At 45.0% G+C, this 20000-nt stretch overlaps 1 protein-coding gene across 2 annotated transcripts in view; it reads left to right on the forward strand.

The window, feature by feature from the left end:
• Nucleotides 1–20000, forward strand: part of LOC143018115 (uncharacterized) — a 494912-nt gene that overhangs the window by 385629 nt on the left and 89283 nt on the right. For both annotated transcript variants that reach the window (XM_076173237.1, XM_076173238.1), the window contains exon 10: nt 15102–15181. In XM_076173237.1, the coding sequence (XP_076029352.1) occupies nt 15102–15181 (80 nt within the window). The remainder of the gene's footprint in view (nt 1–15101; nt 15182–20000) is intronic.

The raw sequence follows: 20000 nt of genomic DNA on the forward strand, positions 1-20000 counted from the left end.
CCACCTCTCCCCACCTCTCCCCACCTCTCCCCACCTCTCCCTTACTCTCCCCACTTCTCCCAGCTGCTGTCAACCTCTCCCATCCTCTCCTCTTCTCTCACCTCCTCTCACTTCTTCTCCCATCCTCTCTCACCCTTTCCCTTCCTCTCCTGTGCCTTGCCTTCCTCTCCCCTTCGCTCTCCTTCTCATCTTTCCTCTCTGAACATTCCCTCTTATCTCTTTTTCTCCCCTTTATTCCCCTCGCCTACCTCTCCAGACATTCTCCCCTCCTCTCCCCTCCTCTCCCCCTCCTCTTCTCTAGTTCCCACTCTGCAGACTCCCCTTTTTTTATTGTTGTATTTGCTCTACTGTTTCTTTATCTCTCACTCCCAACCCTTCCCCCCTCCTCCTCCCCACCTTTCCCCCTCTTCTCACCTTTCCTCACCTTTCATTTTTCCCACCACTCCCACCTCTCTCTTACCAACCTTCCTACTCCCACTTTTACTCCCTTTCACCTTCCCCCTCCCCACCTTCCCCCACCTTCCCCCTCCCACCTTCCCCTTCCCACCTTCTCCCTTCCCACCTTCTCTCTTCCCACCTTACCCCCTCCCACCTTCCCCCTCCCACCTTCCCCCTTCCCACCTTACCCCCTCCCACCTTCCCCCTCCCACCTTCCCCCTCCCACCTTCCCCCTTCCCACCTTCCCCCTTCCCACCTTCCCCCTTCCCACCTTCCCCTTCCCATCTTCCCCCTCCTACCTTAACCCCCTCCTACCTTAACCCCCTCCCATCTCATTCCCTCCCACCTTACCCCCTCCTACACCTTACCCCCTCCTGCACCTTACCCCCTCCTACACCTTACCCCCTCCTACACCTTACCCCCTCCTACACCTTACCCCCTCCTACACCTTACCCCCTCCTACACCTTACCCCCTCCTACATCTTACCCCCTCCTACACCTTACCCCCTCCTACACCTTACCCCCTCGCACTTTACCCCCTCCTACTTTAACCCCCGCTTCCACCTTACCTCTAGCTCCCACTTTAACCCCCCTCTCCCACTTAACCCCACGCTCCCACTTACCCGCAGCTCCCACCTTCCCATCCCACCTTTCCCATCCTACCTTTCCCATCATACCTTCTCCCTCCTATTTTCCTCCACCCTTCTTCCCTTTCCTACTTTCTCCCTCCCTCTTTTTCCCCTCCCACCTCACCCGCTCCTACTTTTCCCTCCTACCTTCCCCTCCCACCTTCCCTCTATCTTTCCCCTCCCACCTTTCCCTCTCCCATCCTCCCCCTCCCACTCCCACTCCCACTCCCACGTATCTCTTTCCCCCCTTTCCCTTCACTTAATCCTCAGTTTTTCTTCATCCGTCGTTCTTTGCTTCCATCACTCGCCAATGTAATACAAAAAAGAAAGACCAAACCCACAGGAAATCCTGTATCTTATCGGAAGAATATCTGTAAGGACCACTTTGCCAACGTGGGTGTCGCGTATACCTGAATAAAATCGCCTGAAGACACAGCTAAGAATAAAAGAACGGGCGCTATTCAGTACAGAAGATGTTTAAGAGATTTTTTCTGATACCCTTGTGTAGTGTTGTGCACAACCTGTCCACCCACATTCCCCTCTATGTTATTTTAACCCCACGCCCACACTTTCTCAGTATAACCACTCACGTCCACTGGAACTAGTAACCATGTACACCCATACACCCACGCGGCCACGTAACTCATCCTGCCCACAGTCCTCCTTTCCCCCACCCACCCGCATTCACTGTCTCACCCAACGACCTTAAATATATTGCTCGCACTACACAACACTTAAGACCTAGTAGCCAAGGTTAGGAAACGTCCTCTTAGGCTACCCTGTACACAACAACGCACATGTTTAGATTCTTTTTCACTGGGAGAACACACAGACAGACATGATCATAACATAAGTGGGGTGGAGGATATTTGGCAGAAACCCAAAAACGCGACTGGTTTCCTCTGTACCCAATATAATACTACAGATGGGCCAACAAAAATAACGACAACAAAACTACTGATACTATAACTGCTACAATTACAACTGATACTACAACTATTGTAACAACGGCAAACACAGCTACTGCAACAACAAATACATCTGCTGCAATAACAGTTACAACAAAAATACAATAAAGCTACAACTGCTGCAACAACTATAACAACTACAAGAATTAAACAACTGGAACACCAGCACCAACAGCAACAAAAATAGAACAAAAAAAGAACAACAGCAACAACAGGAGCCATGGCACCTTCAGCAGCAGCAACAACAGCAACAACAACAACAACAACAACAACAACAACAGCAACAACAAACACTGCTACAACAAACCAACACACACACCCACCCACCCTCCCACCAAACACTCAAAGACACTTCTTCACACGCCTACTCACATTCTCCCTTTCATCTACCACGTCGTCTACCTCAACCACTCACTCTACTCCAGGCGGCCACTCCCTTTGCAATCCAGATTGCAAGCCATTTACGTCCATCATCCCTTCATCCCCTCACCCACACAAGGCATTTGCTATTCAAAGCACGCACACCTGATTCCAACCATCACCAGGTGAGCAGTTAGCTTACTCCAAAAAAAAAAATGTTTCCTTTTATGTTCACATTGTAGCCAAACCAAAAGACCGAGGAAGGGGAACCCTTGAATCGGAGGAACCAAACGTAATGTATAAAACAAGATCTTAAGGCCGTGCTTCTTCACCAGTGCGCTGATGGTGTAACCGAAAGCGTGATGATCTCGCATTCGCTTAGTTGTGGGTTCGAGTACCTCACTTTTTTCTCAAATTCCTAGCACTGACTATGACCTGCCCCAACAATCCAAGCGCATGGTAGAACAACAGTGATTGTCTCGGCCGCGGCTACTCAGCGCCTCCTGGCGTAAGGCTCCTGACCACCTTCAGGGAACATGGTAACACTTAACTTTAACTTTTTAAGAGAAAGTTAGTGATAACTTGGAAGCTTGGTTCAAGATCTGAGGTCTTCGCATTAAAAGATCGAACGTTTCATTCGGTGATTCTCTACTATGTGGAGTAGCTCCTGCACGTAAGGTGGCAAGAAAAAACATGTCATTGATTTGATCCAGACATGGTCTACCAGGAAATGCAGAGTGGTGGCAGAATATTAACTCCACTTTTTTCTTTGTTTATATGTGTGCATTTTTGTTATATATGTTTGTTGAACACAATTTTCATTGTTTATACGAAAAAGATTTTGTTTTCTGTGTGTGTACGTGTGTGTGTGTGTGTGTGTATGTGTGTGTGTGTGTGTGTGTGTGTGTGTGTGTGTGTGTGTGTATGCGTGTGTGTGTGTGTGTGTGTGTGTGTGTGTGTGTGTGTATGCGTGTGTATGAGAGAGATAGAGAGAGACAGACAGACAGACAGACAGATAGGCAGATAGGTGGATAAAGACTGACAAACAGATACAGATACAGAGAGAGAAAGAAAGAGAGAGAGAGAGAGAGAGAGAGGGAGGGAGAGAGAGAGAGAGAGAGCGAAAGCAAGCGAGAGCCTGTCCAGAAGTCCACCATTAGAACATTGGTTACCTTTTATTCTCGGCTCATTGAAGAGAAAAGGTTATTCATGCACGGTGACGTCATTCTCAAGTCTCCTAATTCATTTTCTCCCCTTCTTGGCTCCGGGCGCACCTGGTCTCCAACCTACTTTTCTCACATGAAAGACTCCACAGATTCTCTGGCTTTATTTTTTTTTTTTTTTTTTTTTAGGGGGGGGGATTCTTTTTCTTTAGTTATTTGTTTACTAGGAACTCCACACCGGAGTATATGACCAGAAATCTTGTTATATACATATATATATATATATATATATACATATATATATATATATATATATATATATGTATGTATATCTCTCTTGATAGCGTAGTTGGTAAATCACTGCGTCACTTGTCATGTGATAGCTGAGTTCGAGTCCTCGGCAGTACCGCATTTCAATTTCTGCTTGTGGCCTCCATTGGATCTCCCGATGTTGATGGCTTAGAATTAAAGTGAATTGTAGTTGTTAAAAAATGTATATATATATATATATATATATATATATATATATATATATATATATACATATATATATTAATATATATATGGAAATAAACTCATCTGCTGGGATGTTGTATATAATAACATGATGACAACTCACAATTTTCTTGTTAACTTGTTCAACACAGCGAACAAGAGGTAATCTATGTAGAAGGTCAGCAAAGGATATTACAACACTGAGGCAGGGTAGTCAAACCAACGTTTCGAAGTTGCCCAACTCCATTTTCAAGGAAGAACGATTAATGAGTAAAAATACAGAAGTGTTACATAGAATGAGCTAAGGGGAGGTAACAAACAAATAACAAAGAGTAAGCACGAACCCAGGAGATTTTCACATTTCCATGTTGATAATATCTACTCTTCCAACCCACAGTGCGGGGACCTATTGTCCACCCCACAACGCGAGTGTTCACTTGTCTTTGTTGAAGGTTTTTGTCCTCCCTAACCTCTCGGTTCGTGCTTATTCCCTATTGTGTTTATGACCCTTAGCTCATTCTTTGTAACACTTTTCTGTATATTTACTCACTGATCATTGTATGTATTCATTCTTCCTTGAAAATGAAGTTGTTTAACCTCGAAACATTGGTACCGAAATCTCTACTAATTTGACTACCCTGCCTCAGTGTTGTAATGTCCTTTAGTGACTTTCTACATAGATTGCCTTTTGAAATACGTCTCCTTGTTCGCAGTATTGAACAAGTTAACAAGAAAATTGTGAACTGTCATCATGCTATTATATACAATATATATATATATATATGTACAGTATTTATACATGTGTGTGTGTGTGTGTGTGTGTGTGTGTGTGTGTGTGTGTGTGTGTGTGTGTGTGTGTGTACGTGTGTGTGTGTGTGTGTGTGTACACACATGCTCCAGTCTTCCAGGTCTTCCAGGAACTGGTTAGACTTTTGATGACCTCACGGTCTGGATGACTTTCTGGGTCTTTTTCTCTTCCCCCCCCAAAAAAAAACACTCGACAGGCTTTAGCAATTCCCCCCTCCCCCTCACGTTCTCCCTCCCTTCCCTGTCTCCTGACAATGTGTAATTCAATTCTCCTGTGTTCCAGTGTCACAACATCCTCACCGCCACCACCACTACCATTGCCACAGCCAACACCACACCACCACCATTTTTTCTCTTTCTCTTTTCATTTTTTGATTTTTTTTCTACTTTCACTCTTTCTCTTTCCTCTTAAAACCTTCCTACCTTTCTCCTCCTTTTTTTTCCCTTTTCTCTTGACTCTTAGGCAAGGTAGTCATCCTACTCCTATGTTTATCGAGGCCTTCCCCCCAAATTTAGATGTGGAAATTTGCATCTCATCTCAGCTGTCGCCGCCGCCGCTCATGTCTGCCTCTCCATCTGGAGGAGCAAATCCTTCTCCTTCTCAAAAAAGAAAGAAAAAAAGGCTTTATTATTTTCTTGTTCTATTTATGTATGTGTGTGTATATGTGTGTGTGTGTGTGTGTGTGTGTGTGTGTGTGTATGTATATGTGTACGTGTGACTGAGGAGCCCTGTATGTGCTGGTTTAGTCATGGTATTATAAGGTGTGTGTGTATGCGTGTATATATATATATATATATATATATGTGTGTGTGTGTGTGTGTGTGTGTGTGTGTGTGTGTGTGTGTGTGTGTGTGTGTGTGTGTGTGTGTGTGTGTGTGTGTGTGTGTGTACTTCATACGTGGATGTTCATGTTTAAGTCTGTATGATCTAGAGATTTGTTTCATCCTGTACCAATAAAACCATCCGGTATGGTCTCTGATATCTACACTCTTCAAAGAGCTACGTTCGAAGTCCAGCACTTCGACTAGTTATGCGCTCTCTCTCTCTCTCTCTCTATCTATCTCTCTCTATCTATCTATCTATCTATCTATCTATCTTTTCTTTTTCTTAGAAGTGGCTCTCTACAAGCATCAAGTTTTTTTTATCTGTTCATTTATTTATTTATCTATTTATTCATTTATATATTCATTTGTTTATTTACTTATTTTACCGTTCTCTGAAACATGTGCGAGAAGTAACTGAAAAGGATTCAGCCTCAAAGATAAGGCGGTAATCCTTTGGGGCTGACAGAGTGAATAAAGATACAAGAACTTTTTCCGTCCGGTTGAACTGCTGTCCGGATCCCTCCTCAGGTTCCGGATTTTACGGACTAAAGGTCCAATCCGGAGATCTAAATTCCACCGGAGACCTCATAAGTCTCCAGAAGTTTCTGTCCAACTTGGTGTGTTCTTTAAAAAAAAAAAAAAAAAAAAAAAAAAAAAAAAAAGGGGGGGGGGTGGTGTTACGCCACAAAAGCCCTTTACAGTAATTGCTCTATGTATATTATTGTACGCTCAACGGCCCATACAGAGGGAGGAGTGAGATAGGGTACATTGATCGTAATTACTCTGTGGCACTTAACCTTGCGAGTAGGCAGACAAGAGGCACTTGTAAAGGCGCCAAGGGAAGCCAAGGTACACAAATTTTCGTGATTACATAATGTGGCGCTGACGATTTACTGCTTCGCTCTATAGATTATAGTACCTGATGTTAGACACTCGTATGGTTATCATATAAACTATAGTCAAATGTCTTCTCCTCCCCCTCCTCCTCCTCCTCCTCCTCCTCCTCCTCCTCCTCCTCCTCCTCGCCCTCCTCCTCCTACCCTCCTCCTCCTCACCCTCCTCCTCACCCTCCTCCTCCTCACCCTCCTCCTCCTCACCCTCCTCCTCCTCACCCTCCTACTCCTCCTCCTCGCCCTCCTCCTTTCCTCGCCCTCCTCCTCCTTCTCCTCGCCCTCCTCCTCTTCCTCGCCCTCCTCCTCGCCCTCCTTCTCCTCCTCGCCCTCCTCCTCCTCGCCCTCCTCCTCCTCCTCGCCCTCCTCCTCCTCGCCCTGCTTCTCCTCCTCGCCCTCCTTCTCCTCCTCGCCCTCCTTCTCCTCCTCGCCCTCCTCCTCCTCGCCCTCCTCCTCCTCGCCCTGCTTCTCCTCCTCGCCCTCCTCCTCGCCCTCCTCCTCTTCCTATTCTTTCTTATCCTCCCCATCCTCATCCCCCTCCCTATGATCCTGCTTCTCTTATTCATGCTTGTCCTTGTGCTATTCCCCCTCCTCATCTTCTTCACCTCCCCCCTCCTCCTTCCCCTCTTCCTCTTCTTCCTACTCCTCCCCTTCCTCTTCCATCTCCTCGTCGTCCTCCTATTCCTTCGCCTTGTCCTCCTCTTCCTTGCCCCTGTTCCCCTCTTTCTCTTCATCCTTGTCTTTCTCTTCTCCTCCTCGTCCTTCTTATCTTCTTCCTTCCCCTCCTCTTCCTTCTCAACCTCCTCCTTATTCTCCCTCTTCTATCACCCCTCTCTTCCCGTCTTCCCTCCCATCCCTCCTCCTTTTTTCCTCAACCACTACCACCAACACCACAACCACCACCAACAGATATCACCACCACTAATACCACCCCCCGTCACCACCACCACTACAACCACCACAGACACCACAACCAACACCACCACCAGCTATAAGCTTCAGATCTCACCTGCCTTGCACATATTCCAGCAACAAGCATTATACCGGGCCCTTTGATTATCCTAGCCATACTCACAAGGCTAGAAGCGCTGGTAAGACACAGTCCATAACAACAACCCAGACATGTATGATGCGAGAGACCCACAACAGAATTACCAGAAGTGGCCTTCGAAGGAAATTTTCATATTTTTTAGTTCACATTTCATTTTCATTCCTACATTGGGCTACGGATGAAACGAAACAAAGTGGAATGTAATGGGGATGAAAATGTCTTGGAAACAAACGGTTGAAATTGTTTGGGAGATGGAAGCAATTCCAATTCCATTCGTGATTGCAGGATAGACTCCTGTGCATGAACGACGGATTCTATTCTAATAATGATAATAATAGAAATATTGATAATAATAATCAATAACAAGCATAATGATAATGATAATAGCAATAATGTAGAATAAGAAGTAACTTAACGAAAGAATAAAAGAAAATTGAAAATAAAACAAACAAAAAAATGAATGGAAACAAATGAAATTGAAATCAAATAAAAGAAAACATATCATTGCAATTTCTGTCACCGGAAGATTCTGTGTATTGTATGTGTATATATTTGTAATATATATGTATATATATATATATATATATATATGTGTGTGTGTGTGTGTGTGTGTGTGTGTGTGTGTGTGTGTGTGTACATACACAAATTCTACAGTTTTGACTCTTCAACTTAACAATAGGCAGCAAATTCAAGTTTTAGATTTTAGAGTGTAATCTACAGACGAGTACTTCGGGCGTAGTTCAGCATCCTCCTCCTCTTTCCCATTGTCGAGATAAACAAGATGGCACTCAAGCTTCTCCTCGACTTTCATGAATCGATGACCCTCAGCCTCTACGTGCCGCGGAAGGTGACACTCGAAGTCGTCGAGGGCTTCAGAATGAAAGGGGAGCCGTCCTTCTCCGATAAACGTGTGTAATTGTCTCTGTAGAAGGCGAGTGTCCTCGTAGATTGTCCTCGAAGGTCGTACTTGATTTTCTGCGAAGCTGTGCGGGAGTTTGATCAGTGTCACTGAGTTCGAACTGTAGGTGCATGATTTGGATGGTCAACCCCCCCCTTCCCGATATAAAGGAAAAATGACCTGTTGGTATATGTATATATGTACGAATTTGTGTACGTATGCACGAATGTGTATGGAGAGGTTGAATATATGTACGGATGTATATGTATGTGTGTGTGTGTATATACATATATATATATATATATATATATATATATGTGTGTGTATGTATTTTTGATTATGTATACTTGTTTGTATCGATGTGTGAGAGCTTTCTTCAGACGTTTGGTTGTGTGGAATCTCGCTTTAAGCGAAGATCAAGACATTCGTTTTCTCAATAAGAAATAAAATATGGAAGACATTGATTACATCTCTTTTTCAACACCTCACCTCTCAGGGACTCCTCAAAGCTGAATGAAATCACCTGGTATTAGGTGAAGAAGGTGAGGAGCCTACGCCAGGAGGCGCTGAATAGCTGCGGCCGAAGCCGTCACCTTTGCCCTATGATGCGTTGGGGAACGGGTCACAGACGGTCACTGCTGGGAATCGGAGAGGAGTGCGGGATTCGAACCAACAACCAAGCGAATATGAGACCAGCACGCTTTCCATTATGCCACCAGTCTGGAATTGCGCAAAACAAAATTTTTGAAGTGACCATTTTTGATCATTTGTTCGACAAGGGTTTGTGGCGTATGTCTGACCTCGTAGAAAGGTAGGGGGAGAGGTAGGAAGAGAAGTAGGAAGAGGTAGAGAGAGAGAGATAGCGAGGTAGGGAGAGCGAGAAGTAGAGAGGTATGGAGAGGTTGACAGGGAGAAAGGCAGAGAGGAAGATAGAAAAGAAGCTAGAGAGAGAGAGAAAGAGAAAGAAAGAGGGAGAGAGAGAGAGAGAGAGGAGGTGGAGGAGGAGGAAATAGGGAGGGAAACCAGGATGAAAAGTAGAGAGATAGAGAGAGAGAGAGAGAGAGAGAGAGAGGAAGAAATAGGGATGGAAACCGGGATGGACAGGAGAGAGAGAGAGAAGGGGAAAAAAAAGGTAAATTAAGACAAAATGAAAAGGTGGAGGACAGAAGAGGAAAATGGAAAAGAAAGAGTTCGTGGACATTTGGAGATCGATGGATGGTGGACGAGGGTATGAGCGATTTCTTTGTTTACAAAGCGGTCACTCGTGTCCTCTGGTGACATGGTGTCCGCCCGCCCCTTCTTGGTCTCTTTGACCCCAAGTTCTAATCTAATTTTTTTCTAATTTTATTTTCTCTTTCTGTTGCTGTTTTCTGTTTGCTGATGCCATTAGAAGTCCTTTGGTGTCTTTATGTTAGCGAAATGTTGGTATTTTGTCAGGAATAACCAGTGCTTCTATCCTTGGGGACAAGTTCGCAGGGAAGAGAGTCATTGAGGTATAGAAGATATGTGAGGATGATGGTAGAGTGAGGGGATAGTAGAAGTTAAACGTATTCAGCATTCTTTCTGAATTGCAATTAATCTCATAATCACAAAAGAATACTACGCGACTCTGGTTCATAGGGGTGTCACTAAATTTCCTAAAATATCAACTACATGAAACTTGTGCAATGAATACCACACGCGGAGTTATAACAACATATTGCAAAGTTGCTGGCACCCTGCACTTACACCTTGTTATGCTGACACCCTTGCTCCCTAGTATTCTGACACCCTGGTACCCTGGCACCTTGTTATGCTGACGCCATGAGCACCCTGACACCCTGGAACACTGACTACTTGACACCCTAGCACCCTGGTATTCTGACACCCTGGAATCCTGGTACCTTAATACCCTGGCACTCTAGCACCCTGGTACCCCTATATCTTGGCACCCTGAGCACCCTGGCACCCTGGCATCTTGGCACCTTAGCACTCTTATCACCCTGGCATCTTGGCACCTTAGCACTCTAAGCACCCTGACACCCTATTACCCTGACACCCTGGAACCCCAGCATCCAGGCACCTTAACACCCTGGTACTCTAGTAATCTGGAACCCCAGCATCTTGGCGCTCTAGCACCTTGAACACCCTGGCACCCTGGCATCTTAGTACCCTAACGCCCTATTCCTCTGACACCCTGACTTCTTGGCACTCTTTGCACCCTGGCACTGACACTTTTACACCTTAGCTCTCTGACACCTTAACACGCTGACACCATGATGCCTAGATGTCATGACACCTTAACACCCTGACACCCTGACACCTTAACACCCTGACACCTTAACACCCTGACACCTTAACACCCTGGCACCTTAACACCCTGACACTTTAACACTCTTGGCACCCTGACACCCTGGGACCTTAGCACCCTGACACCTGAACACCCTTGGCTCTCTAACTTCTCCAGGATCTGGCACCGGACCATAATAATCTGCGTCTGGCAGCGGCACCAACTTACGGCTTCGGCACCGTCTGGACGAGTCTTACGGTGGAGCCAATATCGTTGCCCGGTGTCCCGCTGATGATTATGGAACATGACTGGATTCCGGTTGGCTCTCCACATCCAGGTCTGGTGTGGTCTGGTCTGGTCTGGTCTGGTCTAGACTGGTTTGAACCGGTCTGAACTGTTTTCAAAGGTCTGAAATTGTTTGAACTGGTTAGGTCTAGGTCTAGTCTAGTCTGATCTGGTCTAATCTAAACTGGTTTAAACTGGTCTGAATCGTTTTAATAGGTCTGAACTAGTCTAAACTGGTTTAACTGGTCTTGTTTGGTCTACTGTAGGTCTGATATGGTCTGTACTGGTTTCTGGTTTTCCCTTGGGTTTAATCTGGTCTTGTCTCATCTGGTCTAATCTATCCTGGTTTGGTCTAGGTCAGCTTTGGTCTAGCCTGGTCTAGTCTAGTCTGGTTTGGTCTGATCCGGTCTCGTTGAACCTACAACCGACGGATATAGGGCCCTCTCTTCTATGAACTGGGTCGAAGTGATTAATATGATACCGTCGCATTTACATTTCTGCAATAAACCGTATCACACACAAACACGGCCATCTAGCAATGACACACAACAACGGCAGCGGTGACAACGACGACGACAATAACAATAGTGTGATAACCCTTGATATAGCCACTACTGCCACGTTGTCACCACCAGCACCAACCTCACCACCGCCAACACCACCACCTTCAACAAGACTACCACCACCACCATCAACAATAACAACAGCTACAATAATAACACAGCATCCACTACCAATACCAAAACCAACAACACCAAATTATATCCACCAATAATATCACCACCACAAATACTGCAACCACCACAAACGCTATTACTACTACCACCACCACCCCACCAACCCTACCACCATTAACATCACTACTACCATCACTACAACAATAACTACAATTGTCACCACCACTACCACTCTTCATACATATCCTTTGGCTAACTCCATATCCACAGACCTCTAGGTACTGTGCACAGACAACTCCACTTTCAGACCTCCTCCATCTTCACACCTCACCCGTCCTCCACTTCCCAAGCAATCACCGCAGCTTGTGTCCTTTCAAAAAAAAAAAGGGGGGGGGGATCCGAGGTCGCTGCAGACCCACAGAACCTCCGGGAGGGGGGGAGGGGGGAACCGGAGTAGCTCTCTTTCGGAGGAATTATGGGGATTCAATTCATACATTCTGGAGGTGGACGGACGGGCGGAAGACTTTGAAGGCCATTTTGAAAAAGTCTGACTCCTTTTTGTTTGCAATGACTAGCACGCCTTTGATGACGTCTCGCTCCCTGAGTTCGGTATCGGGATGGCCGGGGCGTGGGGGGGGGGGGATCACTTGCATGAAAGAATAAGTAAACTTGTTAGAATGGATGCGTCGCCCGAGGGAAGGGGGGAGAAGGAAGAGAGGGGGAAGGGGAGGAAGGAGAGAGGAAGAGAGGGAGAGATGGGATAAGAGTGTGTGAGAGGGTGATGGGGAAGGGGGAGGAAAGGAGAGTGGGGAGAGAATGAGGGAGGATAGCTGGGAAGAGAGTGAGGGAATGAGGGGGAGAGGGAAAGAGGACAGAGGGGGAGAGAGGGTAAGAGGGAAAGGGAAGAGAGGACATGGAGAGGTGTGGAGGGTGAGGGAGGAGAATGATAGAAAGGGGTAGGAGGGAGAGTGGGGGAGAAGGGGGAGGAGGAGAGAGGTAGAGGAAGGGAAAGGAGGAGGAGGAGGAAGAGGAAGGGCATGGTGAGCTCAGAAGGCATCAGGGACGGGTGGCCGTAGCGGGGCTCGCGGTTGCTGAGAACCCCGATGATGATTGTTACGATGGTAATAGTGGGAAGAGGAACAATATACAGTGAAATAGCAGTGATTCATCAGCAATAACCAGCGATTCTATGCTTGGAGTCACAGAGTTGGCAAAAGGGATATTTGGAGGGTAGCACGCCGGAAGGAAAGTAGATGGATAGTTGTGTCCCCTGTCACACCAACGCGACTCAAGCGAGTTCGGTTGAGTAGAAACGACTTAGGTTGCGATTTTTTTTTTTTTTTTTTCGAATCTCCAAATGTCAATTTACCTTTGCGTCATCTGTTGAGAAACTGAATGACGAACTAAGAGAAGTTAAACCTAAAATACGAATATTAGACACATTGTTGAATTACAAAGGATTACAAAGGCGGAGCACGCCGACAGGATACCTGGTCCATATCTAGGTCGGATGCGAAAAAAAAAATCCATAATAATAAATTAATAAATAAAAACTATAGTAATGTAAATAACAAATAGAATACATAAATAAATGCATAGGTATAGGTAGATAATAAACAAACAGGTAAATAGTAAATAATAATGAATTGACATATAAGTAATGATAAATGAAAATCAAAACAAACAGGCAAATGATAACAAAACAAAAACAAATATGAAATTAATTATAACCATTACATTGTAGACTTACGGAAGTCAAGACTACTGTCAGCAAAGTCGTCTTCCATTTTTTTTTTCAAATTCACAAAAATTTACAAGAATCTTGAATGTGTGACTGTTGCTTTAGATTAATCAGCATTATATTTTTTGAGTAGGGATAAATATGTAGTTGTAAAAGAATACTGTGTGAATCAGGTCCGTAGGGGTGTTACGAGAATATCTAAGATAGTGACTACATAGATCATATATAATGAATATCACATCTGGTGGATTGTAGTACCATAGGCATTGTAGTACCATAGGCATTGTAGTACCATAGGCATTGTTGTACCATATTTGTCGCAATGGAGACAATGGGCTGTAGTTTACCAACCCTTCTATCCTTGTAGACAGTCTCGCAACAGTGGTAATAAGGGCATTGGTAGTAGAAATAGTATTTGTGATAGTAACAGTTGTGGATGGTGTCCGAGATAGATGGGAGCGTTGATGGTGGTAGTGGTGGTTGTGTTGTGAGTGGTGATAATGGTGGTAGGGTGGTGGTATATGGTGATTTTAAGGAAGAGGTGGTGTCAGGGTGGTGCAATGGTTCTTGGGCGGGAATGTACCTGAAATATGTTATTCTGGTTAGCATCAAATGTGTTTTGTTGAGTTCATGAATGTCTTTTTTATTGTGAAATATGGCAGTGTCTGCTATTTCTGAAAAGACTCTATTTTTTCATTTTGATTTAACATGAAAATGCTAATAACTTGCTGCATATTCAAATTAATTCAACAGAACAATTATGCAGAAAGATGAGAATAAAAAATTAGTTAGAAAAGGACTTCACAAGTTAAATTCTTTTAATACATAACAGGCAGAAGTTTAATTTCCAAATTCTACTTTTTCTTTTTCTTTTAGTCTGTGAAAGTATAAACTTTTCCAATATCCTCCTCAAATAATGAAGTAAAACCGTTCTACGAATCTGTCGCTGAGAAACTATCTGGAAGACGATTGGAAAAATATTGTTCCTTTGAACTTACGGGAATTTATCCAAAGAAAACGGAAAAAGACTGATGACGAGACTGTAGGGGTGACTATTTTAAATTATAGCTAGTCGATTCGGAAAATTATAGAGCTAGTGATTTTATGAAGCTCCCAGGATTTGTAGTCTTGATCTACCCCTATATATGACGATCGAAGAAGACATCAACAATTTGTATTATAATGTATTATCTTATGTATCATGTATATTTATTGATATGTATTAGATTAAGATCCAAGCTATATTTTAAGTTAGGAATTGAAAAAGAAAACGCAATTTGTCTTCTAATATCAGTTTGTTCAGTAATATACATACATACATACACAACGAATGGTTGCTCCACGGGTGTGGGATGGGTTAAGGACGGGTCTCTTGGTGTGCATGTGTGTGTGTGTGTGCGTGTGTGTAGATGTATGTGTGTGTGCGTGTGTGTGTATACTTTTTAAGAGTGAGGGTGAGAGGAAAAAAGAGGAATAGCTACCAAGAAAGTTGAAGACACATTGACAGACACAAGAAAGAAAGACATGTATCAGATCAAGATGAATTTATGGATTTCATGTTATTTCCCCACGGCTGAGCACTAAATTTCGAATTTCTGTTTTCAGCCAAGGATGAGGGCGGAAGGAGTCCCGTCCGCTCCCGGTCGGCCGGAGCCGGAGGCCAACCTTCGCGCAAGACGTCCGGGGTGAGTCCAGAGTTCAGCAGAGTCCGTCCCTTAGTTATATATATATATATATATATATATATATATATATATGTATATATATACATGTATATATATATATATGTATATATATATATTATATATATATATAATGTATATATGTATATGTATAAATATATATGTATATATAATGTATATGTATGTATATATATGTATATATATATATATATATATATATATGTATATGTATGTATATATATATATATGTATATGTATGTATATGTATGTATATGTATATATATATATATGTATATATATGTATATATATATATGTATATGTATGTATATATATAATATATATATATATATATAAAATATTATTTTTTCTACGTGTCTTCTCTTTCTCTTTATTATCATCTTCCTTTTTCTTCTCATATTTTTCCTTTTCATTGTTCTTTTTCTTTCGTTCGTTCATTTTTTCTTTCAAGAAAAATATGCCTGCCTCTATAAAAAAAAAAAAAGGGGGAAAAATCTGCATTCGCTTTGTGTACTAGAGGAGTCATTGTAAAGAGATAAGTGTTTGATATGTGCAAAGAGTTAAGATTGTTTATAATCAATATTCTTATTATTATTACTATTATGTTTACTATTGTTATCATTGATATTATTTCTTTATATTCTTGTTATTTTCATTGCTATCTATTTTCTATTGTAATTGTTGGAGTTTTTTTCTATGACTAAACACACTCGGTAGAATTAGAATATCTTGTTCTGAGAAAAACAGTCAAGAATTTGAGCGGAATAGTGAGCGAGTGTAATATTGGCAAAAGAAGAACTGAAGTAGCAAGAGCGAATGAACAATGTGATAAGACACAGAGGAGAATAAAGGCGAAATAAAAAGGAAACTGCAATAGTGGTGAAGAAGTGACGGCAATGAATTGGAACAAGCCATAGTTTAGTTAATCTCGCTATTTCTCTTTCTCTCCCTCTACTAATAGTATTAATCATCTTGTTAATCTCTCTCGCTCGCTCTTTCTCTCTCTCTCTCTCTCTCTCTCTCTCTGTGTGTGTGTGTGTGTGTGTGTCTGTCTGTCTCTCACCCTCTTTCTTTATCTCACTCTCTCTTTTTCTCTTTCTTTTTCTTTCTTTGCCTCTCTCTCTCAAATTTACTCTTTTTCTCCTTATCATCCTTCCCCCTTCCTTCTTTCCCATTATCTCTCGTGTACCTGAGTTAATCACAAAAAAAAAGAAAAAAAAGAGGAAATGTTTGGGATGAACTTCCGTCAGAGGCCGTCGGCGGCTCATCAGCTGATCGACGTTTTCCAGCAAGAAGTTGGATGCAATTCTCCGCACTTTGGAGTAAAGTCTTTAGGAGACAGCGAGACAATGTTTCGTTTCTCTCTCTCTCTCTCTCTCTCTCTCTCTCTCTCTCTCTCTCTCTCTCTCTCTCTCTCTCTCTCTCTCTCTCTCTCACACACACACACACACACACACACACACACACACACACACACACACACCACACACACCACACACACACACATACACACACAGACAGACAGACAGACAGACAGACAGACAGACACACACACACACACACACACACACACACACACACACACACACACACACACACACACACACACACACACACACACACACACACACATACTTTCTCTCCCCCTTTCTCCCTCCCTCTTTCTCTCACACTCTCTCTACCTCTTCATCTCTCTCCTTCTGCCTTTGTCGTCAATAAGTCACACGTACCGATTGCGGAGTCTTTTGAGGTGCTCAGATTCCTGACTCCTTTGTGAACGATTCCCTTCCCCCCCCCTCTCGCCCTGTCTCTTTTTTTCGCTCTCTCGATATGTCATTTTTGCTCTTGATATCTCTCTCTCTCTCTCTCTCTCTCTCTCTCTCTCTCTCTCTCTCTCTCTCTCTCTCTCTCTCTCCCTCCCTCCCTCCCTCCCTCCCTCTCTCTCTCTCTCTCTCTCTCTCTCTCTCTCTCTCTCTCTCTCTCTCTCTCTCTCTCTCTCTCTCTCTCTCTCTCTCTTTCACTCACTCGCTCACTCACTCACTCTCATTCTCTCCCTCACTTTGCATCTCTCCATCAATCTATCCTACATTCTTTCATTCTCTTCTTCACTCTTTCCCTCATCTTCTATCCATCTTCTGTCGCTCCTTCTTCTGCCCATTTCTTCTATCCTCCCTTTTTTCTTCAGACTTTCTTCACTCCTTTCTCTTCCACTGTTCTCCATCGTTTTTCTATCCTCCTCCTCCTCCTCCTCCTCCTCCTCCTCCTCCTCCTCCTCCTCCTCCTCCTCCTCCTCCTCCTCCTCCTCCTCCTCCTCTTCCTCTGCCTCCTCCCCTCTCCTCCTCCTCCTCTTCCTCCTCCTCTCCTCCCCTCTCCTCCTCCTCCTCTTCCTCCTCCTCTCCTCTCTTCCTACTCCTCTCCCTTCTTCCTCCTGCTCTCCCCTCCTCCTCCTTCTCCCCTCCTCTTCACTCCTCCTCCTCCTCCCCTCCTCCTCCCTCCTCCACCTCATTCTCCTCCCCTCCTCTCCTACTCCCCTCCTCTCCTCTCCTCTCCTCTCCTCCTCCCCTCCTCCTCCCCTCCTCCTCCTCCCCTCCCCCTCCTCCCCTCCTCCCCTCCTCCTCAATCTCCTCAATCTCCTCCTCCTCCTCAACCTCCTTCTCCTCCTTCTCTTCTTTTACTCTTTCTCCTTCTCTTCTTTTTCCTCCTCCTGTTTCTCCTCCTCCTCTTTCTCCTATCCTTCCTCCTCCCCTTCCTGTTTCTCCTCCTGCTCCTCCTCTTCCTCCTCGTCGTTGTCTTCGTCGTTGTCGTCGTGGGACATTACCCAAGTGGGAATATTCAAAAATTATTTTATGTAAAAAGTTTCTAAAACATATAACTAGATTACTACGGTTGAGTTAGCTGCTTTTCCAATCTACAACTTCTGTTTCATGAGGCCAGATAAAAGAAAAAAAAAATCTTGTGTATTGAATACTCCCTTTTCTTTATTCTAGTCTAGATCTAGTCTCTAGTTTTTAGCTGTATCCGGTTTATTGGAACCTCTTAATGTTTCGCCACGTTTAATCTATCTTCGGACAAACCTGGGAAGATAGTTTCGTCTCTGTTCATAGATTACTTTTCTAGAATTGTCTTTCGAAATACCTTTTCGAATACCGGATAAGACTAAAGCTATTTGCCTTGACATGTGAGCTCTTTATCGAATATTGGTGTCGACCAATCTTTTTTTTTTTTTTTTTTTTTTGAAAGGGTATGGGGCACTTAGGGGGGATGGGCGGAGTCTTCTCTCCCCTGCAATCACGTCTTTTTCCTGCCTCCGCCACCCCCCCCCCACTCTCCTTCCTTCCGTCCGTCCCCCATCAACGTCTCGTATTTCAGCCCCCCCACCCACCCTCCCCAGTCCTCCACCTTCTCCCACTCCTCCTCCTCCCACTCCACCTCCTCCCACTCCTCCTCCTCCCACTCCTCCTCCTCCCACTCCTCCTCCTCCTCCCACTCCTCCTCCTCCTCCCACTCCTCCTCCTCCTCCCACTCCTCCTCCTCCTCCCACTCCTCCTCCCACTCCTCCTCCTCCTCCTCCCACTCCTCCTCCTCCTCCCACTCCTCCTCCTCCTCCTCCCACTCCTCCTCCTCCTCCCACTCCTCCTCCTCCTCCCACTCCTCCTCCTCCTCCTCCCACTCCTCCTCCTCCCACTCCTCCTCCTCCCACTCCTCCTCCTCCTCCCACTCCTCCTCCTCCCACTCCTCCTCCTCCCACTCCTCCTCCCACTCCTCCTCCTCCCACTCCTCCTCCTCCCACTCCTCCTCCTCCCACTCTTCCTCCTCCCACTCCTCCTCCTCCCACTCCTCCTCCTCCCACTCCTCCTCCTACTCCTCCTCCCACTCCTCCTCCTACTCCCACTCCTCCTCCTACTCCCACTCCTCCTCCTACTCCCACTCCTCCTCCTACTCCCACTCCTCCTACTCCCACTCCTCCTCCTACTCCTCCTCCCACTCCCACTCCTCCTCCCACTCCTCCTCCCACTCCTCCTCCCACTCCTCCTCCCACTCCTCCTCCTCCCACTCCTCCCACTCCTCCTCCCACTCCTCCCACTCCTCCTCCCACTCCTCCTCCTCCCACTCCTCCTCCTCCCACTCCTCCTCCTCCCACTCCTCCTCCTCCCACTCCTCCTCCCATTCCTCCTCCCATTCCTCCTCCTCCTTCTCCTCCTCTTTCCACTACTACTCGTCCTCTCCTTCTACCTGCCGCCCCCATACCTCCTCCTCCTCCTCCTCCTCCTCTTCCTCCTCCTCTTCCTCCTCCTCTTCCTCCTCCTCCTCTTCCTCCTACTCCTCCTCCTATTCTTCCTCCTACTCCTCCTATTCTTCCTCCTACTCCTCTCCCCATTCCTCCTATTGCCTCCTCTTCTTACTCCTATTGCCCCCCTCTTCCTATTGCCTCCTCCTCCTTCTCTTGCTTCCTCTTACTCCTATTGCCTCCTCCTCCTCCTCTTCTTCTTCTTCCTCCTATTGCCTTCTCCTTATTCTCGTACACCTTTTCTTCCTCCTACTCTTTCTCCTCCGTTTTCTTCTCTTCTTTTTCCTCCTCCTCTTCCTCCTCCTCCTCCTCCTCCTCCTCCTCCTCCTCCTCCTCCTCCTCATCCTCATCCTCCTCATCCTCATCCTCCTCCCTCCCTCCCTCATTATCATTATTCTTTATCTTTTCCCTGACCTTTCTCCCCCTTTAATTTCCTATTCCCTCCCTTGATGGGGCATTGAGTGCATGTTTTATGCACGCCATATTTTAGGGACTTTCGCCGAAATCGTAAGGAC

Source organism: Oratosquilla oratoria, chromosome 34, assembly GCF_046742065.1.
Source record: "Oratosquilla oratoria isolate Oo_2021 chromosome 34, ASM4674206v1, whole genome shotgun sequence".
Lineage (NCBI taxonomy): Eukaryota > Metazoa > Arthropoda > Malacostraca > Stomatopoda > Squillidae > Oratosquilla > Oratosquilla oratoria.